At 34.9% G+C, this 24,292-nt stretch overlaps 3 protein-coding genes across 4 annotated transcripts; 2 read left to right on the top strand and 1 right to left on the bottom strand.

The window, feature by feature from the left end:
• LOC109850454 lies at positions 5,336-8,584 on the top strand. 2 transcript variants are annotated; one of them, XM_020420475.1, is made up of 3 exons: positions 5,336-5,508; positions 5,595-5,823; positions 8,490-8,584. In XM_020420475.1, the coding sequence occupies exons 1-3, from the start codon at positions 5,440-5,442 to the stop codon at positions 8,513-8,515; spliced, it is 324 nt and encodes a 107-aa protein (XP_020276064.1). In that variant the 5' UTR covers positions 5,336-5,439; the 3' UTR covers positions 8,516-8,584. The 2 variants fall into 2 exon arrangements, 1 of the variants encoding a protein (XP_020276064.1); XR_002249442.1 differs by lacking the exon at positions 8,490-8,584 and adding an exon at positions 5,902-5,994 and having other exon boundaries at positions 5,336-5,823.
• Positions 11,476-12,284, top strand: LOC109849515 (malate dehydrogenase, glyoxysomal-like). Its single transcript, XM_020419363.1, has 2 exons — positions 11,476-11,694; positions 11,931-12,284. The coding sequence occupies exons 1-2, from the start codon at positions 11,623-11,625 to the stop codon at positions 12,267-12,269; spliced, it is 411 nt and encodes a 136-aa protein (XP_020274952.1). The 5' UTR covers positions 11,476-11,622; the 3' UTR covers positions 12,270-12,284.
• On the bottom strand, positions 18,548-19,783 carry LOC109847772. Its single transcript, XM_020417012.1, has one exon. It carries the CDS (start codon positions 19,781-19,783, stop codon positions 18,548-18,550), a length of 1,236 nt encoding a protein of 411 aa, XP_020272601.1.

Below are 24,292 nucleotides of genomic sequence, written 5' to 3'. Positions count from 1 at the left end.
TTATTAGAAAAAGGCAAATTTGCCTTCATGAATAATAATAAATATTATAATTAAAACATGCAATTAAAACTTTGGTAACGGTTATACAATTATGGTTAACGTTACCGAATTTATTGAGGGGTTTTGTAACAGTTTTCTAAAAGCCTATATATACGACCTTTCTCTTCTCGAAAAAATATAAGAAAAATAACAAGAACATTCCTTCTCTCTTTTCTTCCAAAGCCTCTTTTCTGATTTGCTACGGTTTATTTGGGCAACTTCCTTCATCTGAGCTGAAGCTCTGCACTCTCGCCCGAGTGCAGAGGCCGGTCGTTTCCGGGGGCTTTTACCACTAGGGGGGAGGGAACCATCTGCGTCAGGGTGATAGGCGGGTTCTCAATCTTCTAGGGCAGTGAATACACGACTGCTCCCGTCAGGCCTGAATTTCTAATCTCTTATTTATTTTATTCGGATTTATCTGCATGCTATAATTTTTAATTATTTGATAATTTTTCCAACATCTTTTACTTGGTCAACCCTTGTGGTCTACAATCCATCCATAAAAGTAGGGTATAAACGTAGCGTATTTTTTGATTGATTATAAACAAAAATAAGTACTCATTTGCCAAACATCTCAAACTGGCTTATCAGCCACTTTGATCACTTGCTAAACGTGCTTAGTGCTTCCTAAATACCTTATAGTTTTACTCCTTTTGCTCTTATATATGCTTACTCATTTTTTCACAGCATTTATATACCTTAAGTTGTTTAAAATTAACTATTCGGTACCTTTTATTGCGTAAATGTGAATTTTTTTCATCCGAATATTCCCGCGTAGCAATGACATGTTATCTTTCTGAGAATATTGGGGTGAAAATTCTCACGTTGTACAACAAAACTAGGTATCAAAGTGCTGAACCTATAAACCTAGATTATATGAACGCTGCAAAAAGAAAAGGGGGTATATAAGTGAAAAATGAGTGAAACTTTTTGTTATTTAGGGGCTATTTGGTTGGTTTCCTAAAAACCAAGAAAAGGAAATCTTTGTACTTTTTCTATTAAAATATTATTTTTATCCATTTCCATCCATAAAACTCATCCCAAAAAAAGGAAATCTATACACTTTTATCAATAAAATATTATTTTTATCCACCAACTCATCACATCTCATCTCTTTTCTTACTTTTAAAAATAAACCAAATACAAGAAATGAGTCATATCATCCAACTCATCTTATCTCATCTTTAAAAATCACCTACATCTTCCAATAATATGGTGATAACTCATCTCATCTCATTAACATTTCATTTCCACCCATTTCATCAAAAAAACCAAGGAAATTAATTTTCTTATGTGTGGGTCACATCATCTAATAATATAATGATATCTCATCTCATCGTATCTATTTTCTTATTTTTAAGAATGAACAAAACACAAGAAAAGAACCTATTATAGGAAATAAGTTTCTTATAATACATTTCCTTATTTTTTAACCAACCAAACAACCTCAAAACAAGTTTTCTTAAATAAGCACTTACATCATCCAATAATATGGTGACAACTCATCTCATCTCATTAACATTTTATTTCCACTCATTTCCTCAAAGAAACCAAGGAAATTGATTTCCTTAAGTGTGGGTCACATCATCTAATAATATAATGACAACTCATCTCATATTATCTATTTTCTTATTTTTAAGAATGAACCAAACACAAGAAAATAACATATTATAGGAAATAAGTTTCTTATAATACATTTCCTTATTTTTTTAACCAACTAAACAACCTCAAAATAAGTTTTCTTAAATAATCACTTATATCATCCAATAATATGGTGACAACTCATCTCATCTCCTATTCTTTGATTTCCTTCTTTTTTAGGGGCTGTTCGTTTCACAAAAAAAAATAGGAAAATCAAAGAATAGGAAACCTATTTCCTATAATAATTGTTTTGAGGTTGTTTGGTTGGCTTAAAAAAGAAGGAAACTAAGGGGTTGTTTGGTTGCACACTTTTTGAGAAAACTTTTCTCAAAACATCTGACAATGGTAAATTTGTAATTAAAAGTTTTCCAGAGATTTCTGTAAATTGTGTTTGGTTCAACAAAAAATTTACAGAAATATTTTCTATAAAAAATCAAAACCTACCAAATTTTACAAAAAACAATTTCCTCTCAAAATGAGAGGAAATCACCAGAAATCTGACACATACCATATTTAATTAAAAACCTACCAAATCTTGTTATTTTCTATAAAGTTATGAGCCATTTTCTTGTTTTGAACCAAACAAGCAAAGTACAAAAAACAAGAAAATTAGTACTTTTTGATTTCTCAAAACTTTTCCTATAATTTTTTTAAGAAATACAAGGAAATCATATTTTAAGTGGAAAACATTTCCTATAATTTCTAGAAATTGAACCAAACACCCCCTTATAGTAGACGAGATGAGATGAGTTGTCACCTTATTATTGGATGATGTGAGTGATTTTTAAAAAAAACTTGTTTTGAGGTTGTTTGGTTGGTTAAAAAAAAATAAGAAAATGAATTAGAGGTATATTATTGGATGATGTTTTGAGGTTGTTTGTGTTTGGTTTATTTTTAAAAATAAGAAAATAGATGAGATGAGATGAGTTGGAGGTATATTATTGGATGATGTGCCACATACTTAAGGAAATCAATTTCTTGTTTTTTTTGAGGAAATGGATGGAAATGAAGGTTTAATGAGATGAGATGAGATGAGTTGTCACAATATTATTGGATGATGTGTGTGATTTTTAAAAATGAGATAAGATGAGATGTGATGAGTTAGATGATGTGACGCATCTCTTGTGTTTGATTTATTTTTAAAGGTAAGAAAGGAGATGAAATGAGATGAGTTGGAGGAAAAATATTATTTTATTGGATGTTGTGAGTGAGTTTTAGGGAGGAAAATGGATAAAAATATTATTTTATTGATTTCCTTGTACCAATTTCCTTTTCTTGGTTTTAAGGAAACCAACAAAACGGCCCCTTAGCCAACCAATCAACCATAGTACAAGTTTTCCTATTCTTTGATTTTCTATTCTTTGATTTTCCAATTTTTTTTTCTTTTAGGGGCTGTTCGTTTCGCAAAAAAAAAGGGAAATCAAAGAATAGAAAACCTATTTCCTATAATAATTGTTTTGAGGTTGTTTGGTTGGCTTAAAAAAGAAGAAAACTATAGAATAGGAGATGAGATGAGATGAGTTATCACCTTATTATTGGATGATGTGAGTGATTTTTAAACTATAGAATAGGAGATGAGATGAGATGAGTTATCACCTTATTATTGGATGATGTGAGTGATTTTTTTTTAAAAAAACTTGTTTTGAGGTTGTTTGGTTGGTTAAAAAAAATAAGGAAATGAGTTGGAGGTATATTATTGGATGATGTTTTGAGGTTGTTTGTGTTTGATTCATTTTTAAAAATAAGAAAATAGATGAGATGAGATGAGTTGGATGTATATTATTGGATGATGTGACACATACTTAAGGAAATCAATTTCTTGTTTTTTTAAGAAAATGGATGGAAAGGAAGGTTTAATGAGATGAGATGAGTTGTCACAATATTATTGGATGATGTGTGTGATTTTAAAAAATTGAGATAAGATGAGATGTGATGAGTTGGATGATGTGACACATTTCTTGTGTTTGGTTTATTTTTAAAGGTAAGAAATAAGATGAAATGAGATAAGTTGGAGGATAAAAATATTATTTTATTGAATGTTGTAGGTGAGTTTTAAGGATGGAAATGAATAAAATTATTATTTTATTGGTTTCATTGTACCGATTTTCTTTTCTTGGTTTTGGGGTGTTTGTTTTGTTTTTTTTTGGGATATAGTGTAGATTTGAGTTTTTGGGATGTAAAAAGTGGTTTTTTGAGGTTTTAGAAATCCATAAATCAAGTTTGTTTCAAAAAAACTTTTGGGATATCAAATTCCCAAACTATAAAATACTAATATTTTTTAGCATTTCTAAAATCCTACTTTTTGTAGTGGATGTGGGCTGGATTTCTGACATATCGCGTCCAGCTCAGCATTAACTCCGCTCTCCCAACTCCGGATCCCATAGCGAAGCATAAACTCACCGCTTTCGTCTGGGTCCTCTTTTACCCGCCGTCTCCATTTCCGCGCGAAACCCTAGCTCTCGTTCCCGCCGAACCCCGATTGCGACGCCACCCCCTCCCTCCTCTCCACCCCAACTTCAGCGGGCTCCGCCTCCTCCTCAGCGTCCCCAACTCCCAGGCAAGCCGCCTTGCCTCTTCTCCACTCATCTTGAGGTTTTGGGGGTAACTTGATTTGGGGATTCGGTTATTTCAACCGGACTTCTGTCTGCCCGAACATTTCTCTGACCAACTGTGTCTCCTCCTCGGCAGGTAAAACTCGTTGCCTTCCTCCATAAATTAGGGTTTCTTTGTAAAATTGATGGATTTAGTTTTGTTATTGGGGTGTTCTAGCTGAAATTAATATGTGGTAAGGCATATGCAATTGATTTAGTTTGATCAAGTTTATTTGGCACACTTATTAGACTAAAATTTTCGGATCTATTTTTCAGTCCTGACTGTGCTTAAGTCACAATTAAATCAGTTAGTTATTTGGCACAATTAATTATGTGCTCGAGATGTATCAGTCATGACAATGCTTAAGTCACAATCCAAACAACAATATATGTCTAATTAGCTAACATGCCATGCTTTGGATTCCCTCTTAATCAGAGAAAGCATTATCAATATATCAAATGGGCGGATAGTATTGATCACTTAGAATTGTTTAACAAGCTTGTCATGAGAACCATATCATCTGTATGCATAGAGAAGTACAACAAAGTAAAACAATGAGGATGCACAATTTTTCAGTTTTCATTTTCCACCAAAATTTTCATTTACCAAAAGTTCCAGCTCGCAACAAATATTATCAACAATGAATGATCAATACTATATAGATTGTTTTTGTGCTTTTTTCAATTTTGTGACTTTGTGAGTTTTTTTAAAACAATGTAGATGGACGACATTGATGAAGAGATGTTAACGAGGATGGCTTCTAATGCTACTATATCCGCGGTGATTTGTATGTTTACATGTTTGATGAGGATACGTAGTAGACGGAAATCAATCACTTATCAATGTAAGGTGAAAAATAAAGAGAAGATAGATATGAGAGCTAGGCACATAAGTCGTGTGTTTAGTGGCTATAATGAGAGTTGTAGGGCTTATGTTAGAATGAGGCCGCGTGCATTTCATAATCTTGTTAGCATAATGAGATATACTGGTCTACTAAAAGATGGACGGGTTGTTAAAGTAGAAGAACAATTGCTCATGTTCCTTAATATATTAGGCCATAAAACAAAAAATAGAATTGTTAGGTCACATTTCATAAGATCGGGGGAAACCGTTTCAAAATACTTTAACAAGTGCTTGGAAGTCGTTGGTCGTTTAAGGGGGCGGTACATGAAGCAAGCACCAAATGAAGTATCACCAGAGATTGCCACTAACCCGTTATATTATCCTTATTTCAAGGTAATCATTATTATAATATAACTACTCATAATCAAACAATTAATTTTACCTTTCTATTATTAATAACTGTTTAATGTATCATATAGGATTGTATTGGCATGATAGATGGAACCCATATCGACGCCATGCTTCCCGCTAGCCTTGTTGCACGTTTTAGAGGTCGTAAAGGTGTAACTCAAAATGTTCTAGCTGCATGCACTCCCAACAAGTTATTTTCGTATGTTCTAGCTGGATGGGAGGGATCCGCAAATGATTATAGAGTTTTGCAAGACGCGTTATCTAGACCACAACCTCGCGGATTGAGAGTTTACGACGGTAATAAATCAATCAAATAAAGTATGTCTACTTAATTATAATTAAAAAATATACTAAATTTCTTTTTGATAAATGTAGGAAAATATTATTTATGTGATGCGGGCTACACTACTATGCATGGCTTTATCTCCCCATATCGAGGAGTGCGGTATCATCTAAATGAGCACAAGGATAGGCCAATCAATAATAGACAAGAGTTGTTCAATTTAAGACACTCATCCCTAAGGTCTAAAATTGAATCAATATTTGGGGTATTAAAAAATCGTTTCAAAATCCTATCCGCGAAGCCACATTGCCCTTTTCCAACTCAAGTTGATATAGTTATTGCATGTACTATACTTCATAACTATATCGCCATAGAAGACCCGGGCGATGAGTTGTTGCATGAGGATAACCATATTGAAGAGGATGGAGATGAAATAGCTTATGAAGGTGAAGAGGGTGTTGTTGACTTTACTCAAACTATGACACAAAGAGAGGAAAGAGATTCAAGAAATGAATGGAGAGCAAAGAGGGATCAAATTGCAATTGAAATGTGGGAAGATTATTGTGCTAAATGGCGCGGTGGAGACACAACCGAGATCGGGATGTAATCTTAGTTATATTCTCCTTTTGGTATTGTACTCGTTTATATATTGTCTACTACCTCTATGTATTCGTTCATGTTACAACAATACTCATGGATAAATGAGTATATTATCATTTTCGCATGCTATTTTTGTGTATATCCAACTTGCGGTTCTGTTTAATTTTGTGCTTGTTTGCAACCTTGATTATATGAGCTTAGTGGCTTGTTTGCATACATTTTTTTGGATCGGGCGTTATGAATGCTACTTTTTGATGTCCGTACTCTATTATTGTACTAACATGAGGTTTGAAATTTGTTATTTGTCTATTTTAATTTGTAGCAATCAGTCATGGCAGATTCTAATGAAAGTGATAAGTTCAGGAATACTTCACCTAGAACACCAACAACACCCACTTATCCATACTTCCCGGTTCCCCCACCACCCACTACACAACCATTCCCTCCACCCCAATACATTGCTCCACCGACTTATCCATCTTACAATCCTTATGATATGAACTACTCATTTATGACTCAACAACCCATATCGTTTATGAATATGCTTAACAGTGGCCACCCACTTATCCACACTTCCCCTAGTACCCATTCAAGTGAGACTCATTCTTTGAAGAGGCCAATGGCAATTGACCTTGAGGATGATGCTGCCTCACCAAGCAAAAGCAAAAGCAAGAAGCGGGCAGTTATTAAAAGAAAAATGCCACCAAAGGTGCTGTACAAAAAAGAGAATACAAGGGGGGTGCCTAATGCTAAATGGACTGCAAAGAATGATGATGTGTTAATCCCCTTCCTTGCTCAGATGGCAAAGGATGGTCTTAAAGTTGATAAAAACTTTAAGGTGCTTGCATATCGAAGAGCTGCAGAGGAGGTCAACAAGAAGTGTGGCACTGAGTTCACAAAGGAGAATGTCATGAACCATGTCAAGTCCTTGAAGGGTAAATATTTTGATATGCGCACTGTCATGGACATGAGTGGGGCTGGTTATGATCCACAAACTAAGATTGTCACCATGGATCCAGATTGTTTTGATAGGTGGACACAGGTAATATTTTTGATAAATAAGCAAACTTTGAATATTTACTTCTTAGTAACTGATTTTGCAACATTTCATTGTACAGGAAAAAAAATGCAATAGCTCTAGATTGAAGGAGTATTTGAACACTCCCCTCATTCACTATGAGAACTTGTGTTATATCGCGGGAGATGACCAAGCAAAGGGTGATTTCACCAAAGATATGACTGAAAAGCTTGGTTCTAGACAACATGATACGGATAGAGATGAGGATCATGTAATACTTAGTGATAATGAGGTTGATTTGTCCCCAAGCCCACGTCTTGAGTCCGAGAAATCAAGTGGGCAAAACCACAACTCTCAAAGTAATAAATCGAAGGCTTCTAGTGGGGTAGCTTCTGCATCAATTGATACATCAACTCCTAGGAAGAAGAGTAGCAAGGCTAAAGAGGATGAGACTCTCATGCGTGGTTTAATTGACACGATGTCGTTCTCAATTCAAAATCAACATGTACATCAACGTGTTGTGCATTGGAGTGAGACCATGGCGAATGCTCTAATGACGCATGAGAGTGAATTTTCTGAGGGAGTATTGGATATGACCATGAATCAGAATCTAGGAGGTTGATCATCAAAACCAAAAATTCTCAAAAGCTATTTATAGAGAAGATTATCAACGAGCAAGGGTTTGACTTATGAAAACTTGATATTGCACTACTTTTGAAGACTTGACATATCTATTGCTTTTGTAAACTCATTGTATATTTAACAACTTCATGATGTAACTAATTTTGTAAGTTGAACACTTAGTGGTGTAGCTTTATGTTATTAATTTTGTAAGTTTAACAACTTAATGATATAACTAATTTTGTAAGTTTAACACTTAGTGGTGTAGCTTTATGTTATTAATTTTGTAAGTTTAACAACTTAATGATGTAACTAATTTTGTAAGTTGAACACTTAGTGGTGTAGCTTTATGTTATTAATTTTGTAAGTTTAACACCTTAATGATGTAACTAATTTCACTACTCTAATTGCAATCTCATTATAACTTTGGTTCTTTTGCAGGTTTATATAAATATCATTGGATATGATACTTGATAGCAACCTACATTGCACGATATGTATTGGTATGGCTACTTTGTATTCTTCTAAGTGGGCAATGATGACGGTCTTAGTTAAGAGAATGCAATCGACAATGTTTTGCTATGTTTAGGTAGGGCAATCTAGGATGAGAATGCAACCTACATTGCATTTACAATGTTAGGTAAGGCAATCCATTCATGTGTTGCAACCTACATTGCATCGACAATGTTCGGTGAGGCAATCCATTCATTTGATTGCAACCTACATTGCAACACCATTGATAGATGAGGCAATCCATGTATTCAATTTTAATACCTATATCTGAGCCCCTTACTTGATCCTATTATGAGTTTTCATGCTGGTGGTCTGGGTTGCTGGGTTTGAAGCTTTTGATTTGGCTACATTTTCTCTGCTATTCTTCTACATCATTCTATGATTTGGGTTGATGGGTTGCTGGGTATTTGTTTCAATGGTTTGGGAAAGCTTATACACCCATTCAATGGTTTGGGTTGCTGGGTTGCTGGGTATTTGTTTCAATTTTTTGGGTTGCTGGTGGTCTGGGTTGCTGGGTTGCTTGGTATTTGTTTCAATGGTTTGGGTTGCTATTCTTCTACATCCATTCAATGGGTTGCTGGGTATTCTTCTACATCATCCATGTATTCCTTGCTGGGTATTTGTTGTGGGCTTGCTTGGAGGGTTTGAAACTGATTTGGGGCCTGAAACAAACCATACTTTTGTTTCATCTTTTGTTAAAGGGGCCTGAAACTGATTTGTGACTCTCATATACAGTTCGCTTGTTGACTTGTTCTTGATGGCTTGTGCTTTAAACTTGGTGGCTTGTGCTTGAGCATTTGTCGCTGGAGGTCTGTGTTTTTGCCGCTGGTGGTCTGGGTTGCTGGGTTGGTTGCTTTTGATTTGGCTACATTACCTCCTTATTCTTCTACATCATTATTCTATAATGCCTTGTATGCTTGCTGGACGTGGTTGTCGCTGGTGACTTTGACTGAGCTAACATGTATATGAGACTCCGCTTTGGGTCAGATTATTTTTTAGTTTCAGTTTCATCTTATAGAGTTGTCGCTGGCAGACTTTGAGTCAGCTTATTTTTCAGTTTCAGTTTTATTTTATAGAGTTGTGGGCTTGCTTGAAGGGTAAATACAAGTGTATTTGTTTCAATGGTTGTTTTCACTGGCTACTTTGTATTCTTCTAAGTGGGCAATGATGATGGTCTTAGTTAAGAGAATGCAATCTACAATGTGTTGCTATGTTTAGGTAGGGCAATCTAGGATGAGAATGCAACCTACATTGCATTTACAATGTTAGGTAATGCAATCCATTCATGTGATTGCAACCTACATTGCATCGACAATGTTCGGTGAGGCAATCCATTCATTTGATTGCAACCTACATTGCAACACCATTGTTAGTTGAGGCAATCCATGTATTCAATTTTAATACCTATATCTGAGCCCCTAACTTGGTCCTATTAAGAGATTTCATGCTGGTGGTCTGGGTTGCTGGGTTTGTTACCTTAGTATTTGGCTACATTAGCTCTTTATTCTTCTACATCATTATTCTATGAGCCTTGGTATTCATAATTTTGTACACAGGTAAGTCTTTTCCCTAGATATTTGTGGTTTGGTTACTTCAAATTTATTGGTAATCTCATTCATGTGCAATATTTGTTCTATGTACTTTATTCCTTTGTTTTTCTTTATGCAGAAAAGCTTGAACCATACTAGCAAGTTATGAGGATCCAAACGTTGAGTGTATATTTTGTTTCAACTACTCGTTATGAGGATCCAAACGTTGAGTGTATATTTTGTTTCAACTACTCTGATTTGGGGAAAGACTTTTGGGGTCTGAAACAAACCATACTTTTGTACACAGTCTCAGTTACAGGTTTTGGTTAATTTTGAGCCACAACCATACTTTTGTACATAGTATCATATACATGTTTTGTTTAATTTTTTGTTAAAGGGGCATGTATTCAATTTTTGACTCTCATATACAGTTTGCTTGTTGACCATATCTTGATGGCTTGTGCTTTTTTTTGGTGGCTTGTGCTTGAGCATTTGTTGCTGGAGGTCTGTGCATTAACTCCGCAGGAGGTCTGTGTTTTGGGTTGCTGGGTTTGTTGCTTTTGATTTGGCTACATTACCTCCTTATTCTTCTACATCATTATTATAGAATGCCTTGTATGCTTGCTGGACTTGATTGTGCTGGTGACTTTGACTGAGCTAACATGTATATGAGACTCGGCTTTGGGTCAGCTTATGTTTCAGTTTCAGTTTCATCTTCACTTATGGGCTTGCTTGAAGAGTAAATACAAGAGTTTTTGTTTTTTTATGGGGGGTAAGCTCACCAAAAATTCTTAAATTCACCAATCATTATTTTGGTGATCAAAAATTTTGTTTGCTACAATTTGGGATTTCAAATTCTAAAATTTGTAATGCTATAATTTAAGTTTGAAACAAACAAAACATTCTAAGTTTTGGTATTTCATATCCTAAAATTTTGTTGAAACAAACAACATTTTAGAGATCCCAAAACCACAAAAAAATTTATGGATTTCAAATTCTATGTTGAAATCCATATCTTGAAATTTTAGGATTTGAAACAAACACCCCCTTTTAGGAAACCAACCAAACGGCCCCTTATAAGTGCTAGAGCTTTACTACAGGGATCCAAAATATGAGACCAATAGAGGAGACAAGTGAGGTGTCCCTCTTCTATTGGATAATGAGTTGGTCATCATTAATGATGATCAACTCATTATCTAATAGGAGGGGGACACCTCACTTGTCCCCCTATTGATCCTATATTTTGGGTCATTGAGGAATTTTTCTAAGTGCTATTTAGCCTGGGAACTTGAGCCAGCACGATAATGATTGGGGTCCAGGTTCCACTTTCCACAGTGGCACGCTACCCGATTCTCCACAAAATTGAATTGATATATATAATTGATATCATCAATCCTTTTTAATCTCGGTCGCGTCGGCTTCCCGTCTTCCTCTCTGCAACGAACTCAATCCAGCGGCCAAGCTTTCTCCATCTCAAGATTTCCCTTCTCCCTTCTCTCTTTGAACTTTTTTCAGACATCAGAGTGTAGACGATGGAGCCCAAATCTGAAGCTTTGCGGCGCATCGCGAGGATCTCTGCTCACTTGAACCCCTCTAACCTTCAGGTCAATTTTCAATCCTCTACAATTTGACTGATTTTCTCGTAATTCTCGACGTTTCTGCACTTTTCGGTTCTGGGTTTTTCTTGGTTTTCGATTTTATGCTTGGGTCTCTGATAAAAAGTTGGGATCTTGGTAGGGGTTCACGAAGTAATAGAGAGGAGGACCAGTCGATTTTAGTCCAGTTGCTGAATTTAGGTTTTCTACTAGATTTTATTACTGACTTTTTTTTTAAATTGAAGATGGACGAGAGTTCTTCACTGACGCGCTTGGATTGCCGATCAAAAGGAGGGGCTCCAGGGTTCAAAGTTGCGATTTTGGGTGCTGCTGGAGGAATAGGCCAGCCTCTTGCGATGCTGATGAAGATGAATCCTTTGGTGTCAGTTCTTCATCTCTATGATGTTGTTAACGCCCCTGGTGTTACTGCGGATATCAGTCACATGAACACGGGCGCGGTGGTAATTTTCTTAAAATTCTTGCTCTTTTTCTCTTTTGTGTTGCCTGAGAGCATGTTTGGATTAATTGGTATTTTGTGCATAGCGGTGTTTAAGATGTATTATCCGAGTATTATTACGGGTTGAGTTTGAGATGATCGTTCTGTTACTGAATTCAGGTTATAGGGTAATGTAACTTGCGTCAAGGGACACTTAGTGTATAAGATTGTTTGTGTTTGCAATTAATGGCGAGCAGACAAATGGCTTTGCATTTTGGCTAGCTTGCGATTCCAAATTGGATCTTTGTACTACCTTGTGGTGGATGAAACGTGATGCGGTTGAAGTTTCATTAAGTCTAAAAGCACCGCCAACAGTTAATACACCATCTCAATAATTTTAGTAGAAACCCACATAGACTTCAGAGCCATATTTCTTTTCTGTTGTACTAAATTAACTAAAGCAAATGTACTACTTAATTAACAAATTTCTTTCTGACCGGCAAAATCCCTATTTGCTCTTACAAATAGTAAGTTGCCAATTGAGCCTGTTAACCTTTCTCGTATTCAAGGGAACACTAGAGTATGTTGAAGAGAAGCTACCATTTGCATCTGAACATCACCGTTGAACCAAATTGCAATGACTAAAAGTTTTCTCGATGAAATAAATAAAGGCTTTAGATTCTTAAATTTGATTTTTCTCCCATCATTGAATGGCAACTGTATCATCTTCATGCTGTAACCTTAATGACTTGAACCAACCATAGCTATCCTAGACCTTTCTCATATAGCAATATTGATTTTCTGACTTAATTATCAATACCAACGTGTATCACCTTGCCTTGAGCCTCTTGTCCAAGTGAATTTTTCCTTCGCTATTAATTAAATACTGAGAATTTCCAATAATCAAACTTGATTTCATCCAGCATATGCAACTAACCTTAAATCTCCTTGCCTCGAAATTTGGAAAGAGTCAAAGAGGAAACCTCAGATAGGTTTTTAATATAGTCAGAACCCTTGTCATCCCTATACACATAGAACCCGCCTCCTGGGCGACAAGCACACTAAGGCAACTGTACCTTGGATAGTTCAATCTGAGGAACAGTCAATTACTAGTAACTGTCCATATTTTATGGTTACTTTGATGAAATAGACATACACGTATCAGATGCATATTGACTTTGACACTCTGATACAGATACTTGATGTGGACATTTCAGATACTCCTTTTGGTGTATTTAGAAATTTCCAATTTATGGTAGGAGTTACACATATCAAAGACATATAATAGATGTATACAAGGCCACAAGACTGAGATGTTACAAACATATCGAAGACCTATAGATGTATCCAAGATTAAGAAGTTAAAAAATTGAACATATAATGATGGCTTCACGATTTCATTATGATGTGAAGCAAGTGACATCTGTATATAGCGGCATTTTGTAATCTAGGAAACAATGGTGGATATTTATGACCTAGCATAAAATGGAGGTTGTGAACGTAGTGGTCTTCACAAGGAGAATCTTCATGAGAAAACGAAACCACAACAAAGAGAAGCAAAGCTGCAGGGATCAAAGATAAAAACTTAATCTAGACTGAATTTTCAGAGATACAACGTCACGATTGAAGGAAACAAGATTGTAATCAGAAAATTAAGTTGTCTTCAATTTCAGATCTGATTTCAGTTTCATATTCGAATTTAAATTAAATGTTGACCACTGTCAGAAGTGAACCTTGGACCGAGAATTTCCAACTCAATTTATTCAATCTTAATGTTACTTTGGATTTGGATATAATTTCGATTAGCAAGGGAATATAAATTAATTGGAGGCGAGATTTGGAGCTCTGATACATATATGCCTGGCTATCGAAGCTTCCTGAACACATAAATATGCCTTGCTGATCAAAATGTGATAATACCCTACAATTATGTGCACTTAATATATTTAACAAAAAGAAGTAAAAGAAGGTAAGCTTCCCTATTGAAGCATATATTTGAAACCATCCAGATTACAAATCGGTAGCATCTTGAATCTACTATGAAAAAACTTCATCCTCTATAAGACAAGTATGCAGATAGATATTACGAATAAAACTGTCCGTATTTTTGCTAACTGCACGGGCTTTGAAGTTTAACCATTGAAGTAACCGTACAAGAGGCTTTTCAAAATTGAACAGTAATTTGTAACTGACGTGTGTGTGCACACACTGAGTAATTTGTATTTTGTAATTAACACGCACACCACACACGCACGCACGCACACAGAGACACACACAGAGTACCATTTATATATTGAAAGTCTCATACAATAATACACACAACTCATCTGTAAATGTAAATACTAATGAGTTTAAGATGCAGCTTTTGCTCATACAACTACCTTCAACAAGTTTAATGAAGCTTAATTTTAATTAAATGTTACTCCAAATAGAAAAAACCTACATGAGTAAAAGTTTAACTTGTGGGTAACATCTCCACTTTGTCATCGTTTCAGCCAGCCTGGTATGACTGAATAGTAGCAGCCATGAGTAGAAGACACATGAGCTCCTTGTTGTCTCCATCTACTCAAAAAATTACCACCATCTCATACGAATGAACATACATGACTTGGGTTAATCACTTCATCCTAGGGGATGACTAATTCTCTCTTCCATCTCATGTTGGTTTCTAAAAGCAAAAATAAAAATTGATAGGAAAGTAAGTATAGAAGAGATGGGGGGACTAGCAAATGTTGCATTTTAAATTGTTAAATGTGATTCTAGATAGCACAACAATATCACTAAGACAAGCTTTTTTCCCCTACCATACAAAGATAAATGACATATATGGAGAAAAAAGTAACAGGTGAAACGATAAGAGAAATTACCTTAGGAGTTTCATAACCTACCGACCCTCATTGGTCTTCCCATGTCCTGAGTTAGCTCTTAATTAGAGCCTTAAATATACCTCATGTTAAATAATTCATGAGTACAATGAGTTTGGATGGTTGGGATGAGAGTGCAGGATACTCTCCCATTTCTCGTAATTTATTTGATCGACATTAGCTATATTCCTCCTCTAATGCACGTATCAACTCCTTTATAATTAGAGGAGGAAATCAAATCGTTGAACTCCATCTCATCTATCCTTTCTATCATTAACTTTCAACGCTGATATAACCAAGTCAAGTGGCTACAACTAGAGAAAGAAATTAAGTGCCACTAGAGAAAGAAATTAAGTGCCCCATGAATCCTGATTTACTTAATTTCCAAATATGCAAGTCCTTACACCAAAATTAGCAAGTTGTATCACATACAACTAGTGGTTACTCCGTGCAAAGCATGGATTAGTGCTCTTTGTTAACACATAATATGTACCCCTGTGTGTATTGCTTCTAGCGTTTTGTATAATGCCACTTTAGTTTTATTTATTAATATTTTGTTTATAAACAACTTTACATTATGAATTGAAATTATCGTAGATAAATAGATTTTCTTTTATCAAATTACGTTGATTGGTATATTAAAAGATTCAAAACAAAAGCATAAGATCCATAAATAAAACATATCTATATATTTAATTCGGAATTCAAAGAAAGACAACCCATACCTTGAAAGAGGAGTAAAGATTTCGATGTCTCGGAGGACTCTGTGGTTCTTTCCATTGAAAGCAGCAGCAAAATTATTTGGCTTTCCTTTTTGTACTCCACTTGATTGAAGAGGAATTCGTCAAACACCTTTATTGCAGAAAAATTAACCCAATAAAAAAATCATAATAGATCATGAAAAGAACAAAAAAAAAGAGTAGTAGCAAAGAAAGAAAGAACATTTAACATTTAAGATTTACAATGTCGAGCTTACGGTAGGTATCTTATTTTTCTTATTTTTTAATATTTCCCTTGTGATACAATGATACTAAAATAAACATTTAAAAAAATCATCATAAGAATAGTAACCAAGATAAGTTGTCAGACATTCAGACATGAATCTGAGCAAGTATACTCACTTTGAGATGCATCACAAACTAACTGTATGGAAATAAAGTGAGAAAGATGACACCACAAACTAATTGTAATTTATGGCAATTACATGAGCTAAAGAAATTTTATTATATTGGTAGTGTTCTAAAAAGGTCGCTACCTGTAGTATTTGTTTTTGGTCAATGAATAAAAATTTTATTCATCACCAAGTATGAGAAGTTTTGTACATATCAAAGTTACAAATCAACAGACTGATTTTAGAAATCCAGTCTTCATTATGATAGGCTTTCTATATATTGTATCATATACTGTGGTATTTTATCATTCAAAATCTTTGTATATACACTAATTTTAATTGCACGGAAGAGATTATCTGGGCTTCTAGCTGCTCTCTGCTGTTGGAGAATTATGTAGTTCCTCTCTTGCCATAACATGTACACTGAAACAGACAGTGTAACTCTTTTCACTTTCTTTTTGTAGCTTCTTCCCCTCAAGCTCCTGTTATACCAGTTCAAAATCAGATCCCATGAACATGATCTCCAATTGAATTTCATCCATTCCATCACTTTATTCCAGACACAAGCAGAATACTAGCATTCAAAAAAAATGTGCTGGCAGGTCTCAGCTTGATGACCAGTAGAGCATAAAACACATTGATTTGAGCTTAGCATCCTCATATTACACAATCTATCTTGTGTGAGTAATTTAGAAAGGGATGCTAGCCATAGAATGAATGAGTGCTTGGGGTAATGCCACCCCCAAGATAGTATCTGATCCTTCAAACAAGCTCTGTTGCTGGAATATAGCTCTGTAAATAGAAGAGATACTGACTTTGCCATTGGTACAACAGCTATTTATAACATTCATCAAGTTAGCCACACTTCCAGACTTGTTCTTCAAAATATTCCTTACTCTTATAAGTTGCCTCCACATCCATGAGTCACTTTCTTTTACCTGAACCTGCCAGATATCAGTTTGTCTCAAGTAGTGGTCATGAACCCATCTGATCCAAAGAATGATTTTTTTGAGATGTATCATCCAAAGCAATTTAGCAGCTGTTGCATAATTCCAGAATTTGACAGAAAACAAACCCAGACCACCTTGTTTAAAATCCTGACAAACTGAATTCTAAGAGACCAAATGAATTTTGTGTCCCCATAAGAAATCAGAGCACATGCTATCAATCCTCTCTAGCACTTTTATAGGTAAGATGTAATTGCTTATCCAAAAAATTGAATGCCCATAATAACTGACTTTATTAACTGCAACCTCCCAGCGTATGACAGGAAGCTCTTACCTTGCCAACTATGGATTTGGTCTGCTATCTTGTTAATAAGGGGATTGTAATCAAGCCAAGAAAGCTTTCTTGAAATCAATGACATGCCCAGGTACCTAATAGGTAAAATTTCTTCAGAGAAATTTAGATGAGCACAAATTTGATACTTCATATTATCATCAACCCCACTCATGAAGACAGTGCACTTTGAAGGATTTGGTTCCAGCCCAGAAACTTGACTGAATTCCTTAAGATAGTATCATAATCTTGATATTGAGTACAAATCAGCTTTGCTAAACAATAAGAGGTCATCTGCAAAGATAAGATGAGTTAGCTTCAGATTTGAACATTTAGGATGAAATTTGAAGAGCTTATCATCCTTGAGTGTGTTTAGCTTCCTAGACAAGTACTCCATTCCAATAACAAACAAGTATGGTGAAATTGGGTCTCTTTGTCTAAGTCCTCTAGCTCCTTGAAAATATCCATGAAAAGAACCGTTAATAGATATGGAGAATTTAGATGTTGTAATACACTTCATGATCCAGGAAATCATGATTTCAGGAAAACCCAAACCTTCCAACATTACTCTGATAAAATCCCAGCTAATTGTGTCGAAAGCTTTTCTCAAGTCAATATTCAAAATTGCTCTAGGGGATGTATGCTTCCTGCCATAATGTTTGACGATTTCATGTGCCAGGAGGATATTGCTGGATATAAGTCTTCCCTTAATGAAAGCACTTTGAGCATCACTAATTAAAGAACCCATAACTTTTTGGATCTTAGATGCAATGATTTTAGATATGATTTTGTATATGCAATTATAGCAAGATATTGGCCTGTACTCAGAAGCAAGCTGAGGGTTGAGAATTTTAGGAATTAAAGTGATAGAAGTGACATTGAATGTACCAAGCAATCTTCCTGAGTTGAAGAACTCCTCAACTGCTTCAAATAATTCATCACTGATGATTTCCCATGTGGTTTTGAAGAAGAATGCAATATATCCATAAGGGCCTGGGCTTTTGTCATTTGACATAGAAAAGATAGCTTTCTTAATTTCCTCTACAGGTAGACTGAGCATTAGCCTTTGATCAGATGTGAGTTGAGGTCCATTTGTAATTACCATAGGATTAGGAGTTGAGGTAGGAACTGAGGTACCAAGCAGATTTTTATAATATCTAATAGTTTTAGCAATCACCTGAGATTTATCAGTAATTCTAATCCCATCCTCAATATGAAGTGACAGAATTTATTGAGATGTCTTTTCTTTTTCATGATAGAATGGAATAACTTTGACCCATTATGCCCTTGCAGACTCCAGTTAATATTGGGTTTTTGCTTGTAAAATGAGTATCCACAGTCAAGCAACCTGTCATATTTCTTGATGCATTCTTTTTCTCTTGCAATTAAGTCTGAGCTGAAGAGATTATTGCTAAGCTGTCTCTGTAAATCATCTAGCTCAACCTTTGCTCTACAAATTTGCTCACTTATATTCATGAAGTGCTTTTTGTTCAATTCCTTTAAAGCATACTTCAGCTTTTTGAGCTTAGAGTGGAAACTGAACATTTTGTATCCTTCAATATTTTGCTCCCAAATTGACTTAACAGTTGAGAAATAATCAGAATGTTTCACCCACATATTAAAGAATTTGAATGGTCTTTTACCCTCCACATCATCATCAACAATGGATAATAAAGCTGGAGAATGATCAGAGCATCTAGGCATAAGATATTCCACCTGACTGGAGGTATAAAGATGAACCCAGTCTTCATTGATTAAACATCTGTCTAATCTGGTCCAGATTCTGCTCTCTGCTTCTTGCTTACATCTGTCTAATCTGGTCCAGATTCTGCTCTCTGCCTCTTGCTTATTGCACCAAGTAAAATAGCAGCCAGTAGTTCTTAAATGCATCAATTGACCAGTGTTGATGAAATTTTGGAAATCTTCTGTATCAGCTTCAGATACTGGCAATCCTCCAATTTTCTCTTCACTACTTGCAATTGTATTAAAGTCCCCTCCAATAATCCATGGACCAGTTACATTTTGCTTATATTCCAACAGTTTCCTCCAAAGGATTTTCCTGCTTGACATTTGATTGAGTGCATAAACTATTGTGCATAAACTAGAGAATTTACCATATCTGGATTCAATAGAGAAAGTAATGAATTGCTCAGTTGATATAACATTTTGTATTGACAAGGACTCATAATCCCAGAGTATCCATATTCTGCATTTTCTGGCTTCATGCACATTTGATATCCAATTCCAGCTTTTTGTAATTTTCCTTGCTAACATAGGGAGCTTATTTTCAGGAATCTTAGTTTCTAGGAGAGCTATTAAAGAGAGTTTATACTCTTGTATAAAATGCTTAACTATTGTATGCTTAGAGGATTTATTAAATCCTCTAATGTTCCAAATAGCAAAATGCATTTAGTAAGATTTTCCCCCTCTATCCACACAAGAGGGATTAAGAGTCTGCTGTTCTAATAAGAAGAACTGTGATGGTTGAACCTCTGCAGAAGCTGCTTCAGCAAAAAAAGACTCTTTTGGCTAAATTTGCTCGTTTTACACTGGTGAATCCAGATGCATTAATAACCGGAGATGAGAAGTTTTCCTGAAAGTGTGTAACTGGTACATTTTGAAAGCCAGAAGAAACCTCATATCCAGTTGTGGGAGATAAAGCATTATACTGTGTAACTGGTACATTTTGAAAGCCAGAAGAAACCTCATATCCAGTTGTGGGAGATAAAGCATTATACTTATTTCCAGACTGTGCATGTTTTCCAGCTTGTGCATGTTTTTCAACATCCAGAATTTCCAGACTTGATGTTCTAGTTAAATGTGCATGTTTTCCAGCTTGTGCATGTTTTTCAACATCCAGAATTTCCAGACTTGATGTTCTAGTTAAATTGATTTCATTTTCTAGATTCACCTTTGTATGTTTAGACTCAGAAACATGCATAATATCACCTTGAGTATCCTTTCCAACTTGTTTATTGACAGGAACCCAAACTTTCTTCATCTTCATGCTTCTGCATTGCTCAATATCATGACCAATCTTGTAACATGATGAACACCATTTTGACTTAAATTCATATAACACTGGTTGCTTATAGTTCTTACCATCAGGTCCTTGAATTGTTAAACAATCAGGTAAGGGCTCTTCCAATGGTAGTTTAACATCTAGCAACACTCTAGCATAGCTCAATCTCTGCCTTGTGACAGTGAGCATATCAATAGCAATTGGCTTTCTAATGAGGCTGGAAATCTTACTTATTCCAGTTGAGCTCCATAGGTTCAACCTCAAATTGGGAAATTGGACCCACATAGGATAGTATTGATCTTGCAACTTGTCCATATCAGTGTCAATACTCCAAGGTTTCAGCATCAAAGGTCTTGAGCCAAAAAACCAAGGACCTGCCTCAAGAACTTCTTTCATCTGCTTCTCAGTTTGAAATCAAATAGGAATAACCCTTGTTTGATTAAAGAAACCTTAGGTATAGAGATTTTACCCCATAGTTTGTTTACATAGGTTTTCATTGCTTTAAATTTGACATTTAACCCAATAACATGCCCAATTAAAGTATTTTTCAAAAGATCTTCTCCCTCCTTCCATTCATCAGCAGAGAACAAAAATGTATTGTTTTGTGCAGGTAGCACTGTTTTAAATATCGGCCGATAATCGATATTATCGGCCGAGTTATCGGATTTAGGAGCTCTCCGCTAGGATAAATTGGATTTTTAATCGGTTATCGTTTTTCTAGGTTTATCGGCGATTTATCGGCGTTATCGACACTTATCAGCCGATAAGTAAGACTTTTTTATCGGGATTATCGGGATTATCGGCCAATTTGGACTAACATTATATTTTTTCAAGGCTATGATGCAAGTTTCGCTTTCTACAGTTAGTTAATGATTCTAAACATGATGATTTACATTTTGGTATGTTTATATTTCATTAAGCATGATTAGATTACATTTTTTAATTGTTATATTATATATACACATCATTTAGTATATCACTCCGATAAATACTACTTATCCCCGATATATCCCCGATTTCCGCTATCCGATAAGGATTTTAGCCGTCCGATAAATCCCCGATAACCGATATTTAAAACCTTGGCAGATAGTATGAATTTTAAAGACAATCCATTACCTGATTTCCTATTATCAATGAAGAGACTAGCAAAAGATTTAGTTCCTCTTTCCTCATAGATTTCCTCATTTTCTTACCCTTTAATCTGATCTCGATCATCAGTTTCCTTGATTAAATCAGATACAAGATGAGGAATTTTTGAATTATCCTCATTAAAAACAGAATTATTATTTCCTGAATTCACAGATCTATCTACAACATCATTCTTCTTATCAAATTTCAATGAAATAATAGCCTTATCTGTTATCGATTCTGAAATATTTGAGGATGATCCAAGAACTCTTGTTGATTTTGAAGAAGAACTCTGAGGAAAAGAAGAGATTACCTCAAGATCAACCTCATCCGCCCATGAAACCCTATGAGATTCATCGCTGCCATCACAAGAGCTGAGCTGACGAGCTTGAAATCCATTCAATCGAGGAGAGCATGAAGGATGTTGCGAATTAACAAAGAAATCAGAGAATCTAAGAATTTCCTCCATAGATTTCTTCTTCTTTTCCCCTTTTGGACCTGTTGATCCCAGTACACTATAATCTTCATCATCTCCCGCCAAGAGAGTATCGATATGATCCTCGAAATCTAGCAAATTGGATCTTGAAGACCTCAATTCGATGTTAAGAATCTTCCTTCCACTAGCCTTCTTCTTCCTCGCTATGAAAAACCAAACGGGGGCGCAAGTTAGTCGCCAGATCGCCCTACTAACATGCGCCTTCAGACAGCCCGCCAAAATTGCTTCAACTCATGCCTGCTATTGTTTCTGCCAAGCCTAAGGTTTACCTGTAGTATTTGTTGGTAATACTTGAGCCTCCATCCTAATTCTTGAACTTGTTGAGAACATCAGGCCTCTTTGTCCTCTTTGCTGTGGAAATCAACGAGAACTTTAAACCAAGAGACATAATAAAAATCTCAAAACCATTGAAGTGAACTTTAGTAGTCTTTCCTCTAAAGGTGTAATTTTTTTTACCAATCTTCATAACTAAGCCATAAAACACATTTCAAGTTAGCATTTTGCCATAATTCTTTCTCACTATTTCAGTCCCTGCAAGGCTGCAACATGTAATTTCATGGATATTACTTTAAAAACTAATTTGAGAATTATAGCAAAGTGCCACTTTAGAATAAAATGGCCAGGAGAATCTTATTGAAAATGGACTTACAAAAAACATCAAAGTGATTACCCATGTACTCATTAGCATCTTATGTTGATATACTAATTACACGGAGATAACTACTCAAAAGTCTAGCTATTCAAGATATAATTTGCTATGAACGTGGTAAACATCTATTCTAATTCCCTTTCTTAAACTTTAAGAAGAAACAATAGGTATAGTTTCATATATTCAATTATTTTCCAGTAAGGCATTTATGAAAGTTTGAAAAGTTTCCATGAATCTGAAAGTGCAAATTGCACAGTTCATGAAAGTGCAAACTGCACAGTTCATGGCAGGATAGTTATGTAAAAATTTGATAATTGGTTGAAGAGATAACTTACTGCATGTGTCCCAAATCAAACCAAAATAATTAGATTTGAAACCATTAACTTACTGCACTACATGTCAATGCATTTTCATTGTATTTAGTAATATTGCATCAAGCTAAAGATAAACATGCAAACACTTGTTAGTTATGTTTTTATTTCATTTTTTGTCGAAATTTTCAATCAAAACTTATATGTTCTATGCATTTGAAAAAAAACCATAGAAAAAAAATAAGATACCTAGCAAACAATTGAGTGACCGATATTTTTCTGTATATGAGAAGCAGAAATCGAGCTTCGCTTCCTCCTTTTCCTATGCGTGGAAAATTCTATAGAAGGAAAAATGGTAGATACTCAAATGCAAAAAAGATTTGTCTGTCCAAATCTACAAAAGGAAGAAAAACTAACCTTTCTAATTTCCATTATTTTCTACCTCTAAGTGTTTGATAATCATTCAATTAAACCATGCAATCATCAGTTGTAATATGATAATTAGACGATGTTCATTAGAAAATTGTGAACTAAAAATTAGGACACAAAACTGATTTTAATCCTTTTCCAACTCTCTAACATATAAAAACTCACCAAATTGTCTCCCTCCAAAGGCTTAGACAGTGTCGTGAAGATTGTCTCATAAGAATTCTTTGAAGCTATTATTCGATGGAACAATAAAAAAAATTAAGAAAAATATATGTGGGAATATAGTTGACACCATCAATAGAGAGATCAGATCATAACCATCCCCAAGTATAGGGCCAAATGTTTCTTGAAAGCAGTAGACAATATTAAAATTATAAAAGATTACTAAGTCAATGAAAAATATCTGATATTACATATGCTACCCATGCCTAATGTGTCTCCTTAAAAAATCTGGTATAAAAAATATGAAAATACAAATACAACATACATAAATAAACATAACAAACTCAAAACATTTGAAACATTAAAAAGAGTCAACAACATTTAATTAAAAGTACTAACCATTTTCTGACTCTTTCACCTGCTTTATTGCAAAAATCAAATATCAAATTTGTCTATAACTCTAGATACAAACTATTTCAGATCCCCAAAGAACAGAACATGTTGCATTTAGTAACCAAAATGCTTTTACAATAAAAAGAATATGTGCAATCTCGGTTTTAATTTTTCAGTGATACAGAATAAAGACAATCACAAAACTTTTTAAAACTAATTAAGAAATTAAAAGTATCTGTAAATGTTTTCTCCTGTCTATAAGAAAGCCACCATAAAATATAGCACCGACAGCAAGTAATTTAAGAAGAAGAGCAACATAGGGGAATTA

Source organism: Asparagus officinalis, chromosome 7 (assembly GCF_001876935.1).
Source record: "Asparagus officinalis chromosome 7, Aspof.V1, whole genome shotgun sequence".
Taxonomy (NCBI): Eukaryota; Viridiplantae; Streptophyta; class Magnoliopsida; order Asparagales; family Asparagaceae; genus Asparagus; species Asparagus officinalis.
Note: the sequence above shows the minus strand (reverse complement) of the source record. Positions and strands in the feature narration are given on the sequence as shown.

Coding starts and splice junctions, on each gene's coding strand:
- LOC109850454 (XM_020420475.1), top strand. CDS start 5,440: ATGAAGCAAGCACCAAATGAAGTATCACCAGAGATTGCCACTAACCCG. Junction 5,509..5,594: donor TATATTATCCTTATTTCAAG/GTAATCATTATT, acceptor TGTATCATATAG/GATTGTATTGGCATGATAGA. Junction 5,824..8,489: donor CGGATTGAGAGTTTACGACG/GTAATAAATCAA, acceptor GTTCTTTTGCAG/GTTTATATAAATATCATTGG.
- LOC109849515 (XM_020419363.1), top strand. CDS start 11,623: ATGGAGCCCAAATCTGAAGCTTTGCGGCGCATCGCGAGGATCTCTGCT. Junction 11,695..11,930: donor TGAACCCCTCTAACCTTCAG/GTCAATTTTCAA, acceptor TTTAAATTGAAG/ATGGACGAGAGTTCTTCACT.
- LOC109847772 (XM_020417012.1), bottom strand. CDS start 19,783: ATGCATTTTGCTATTTGGAACATTAGAGGATTTAATAAATCCTCTAAG.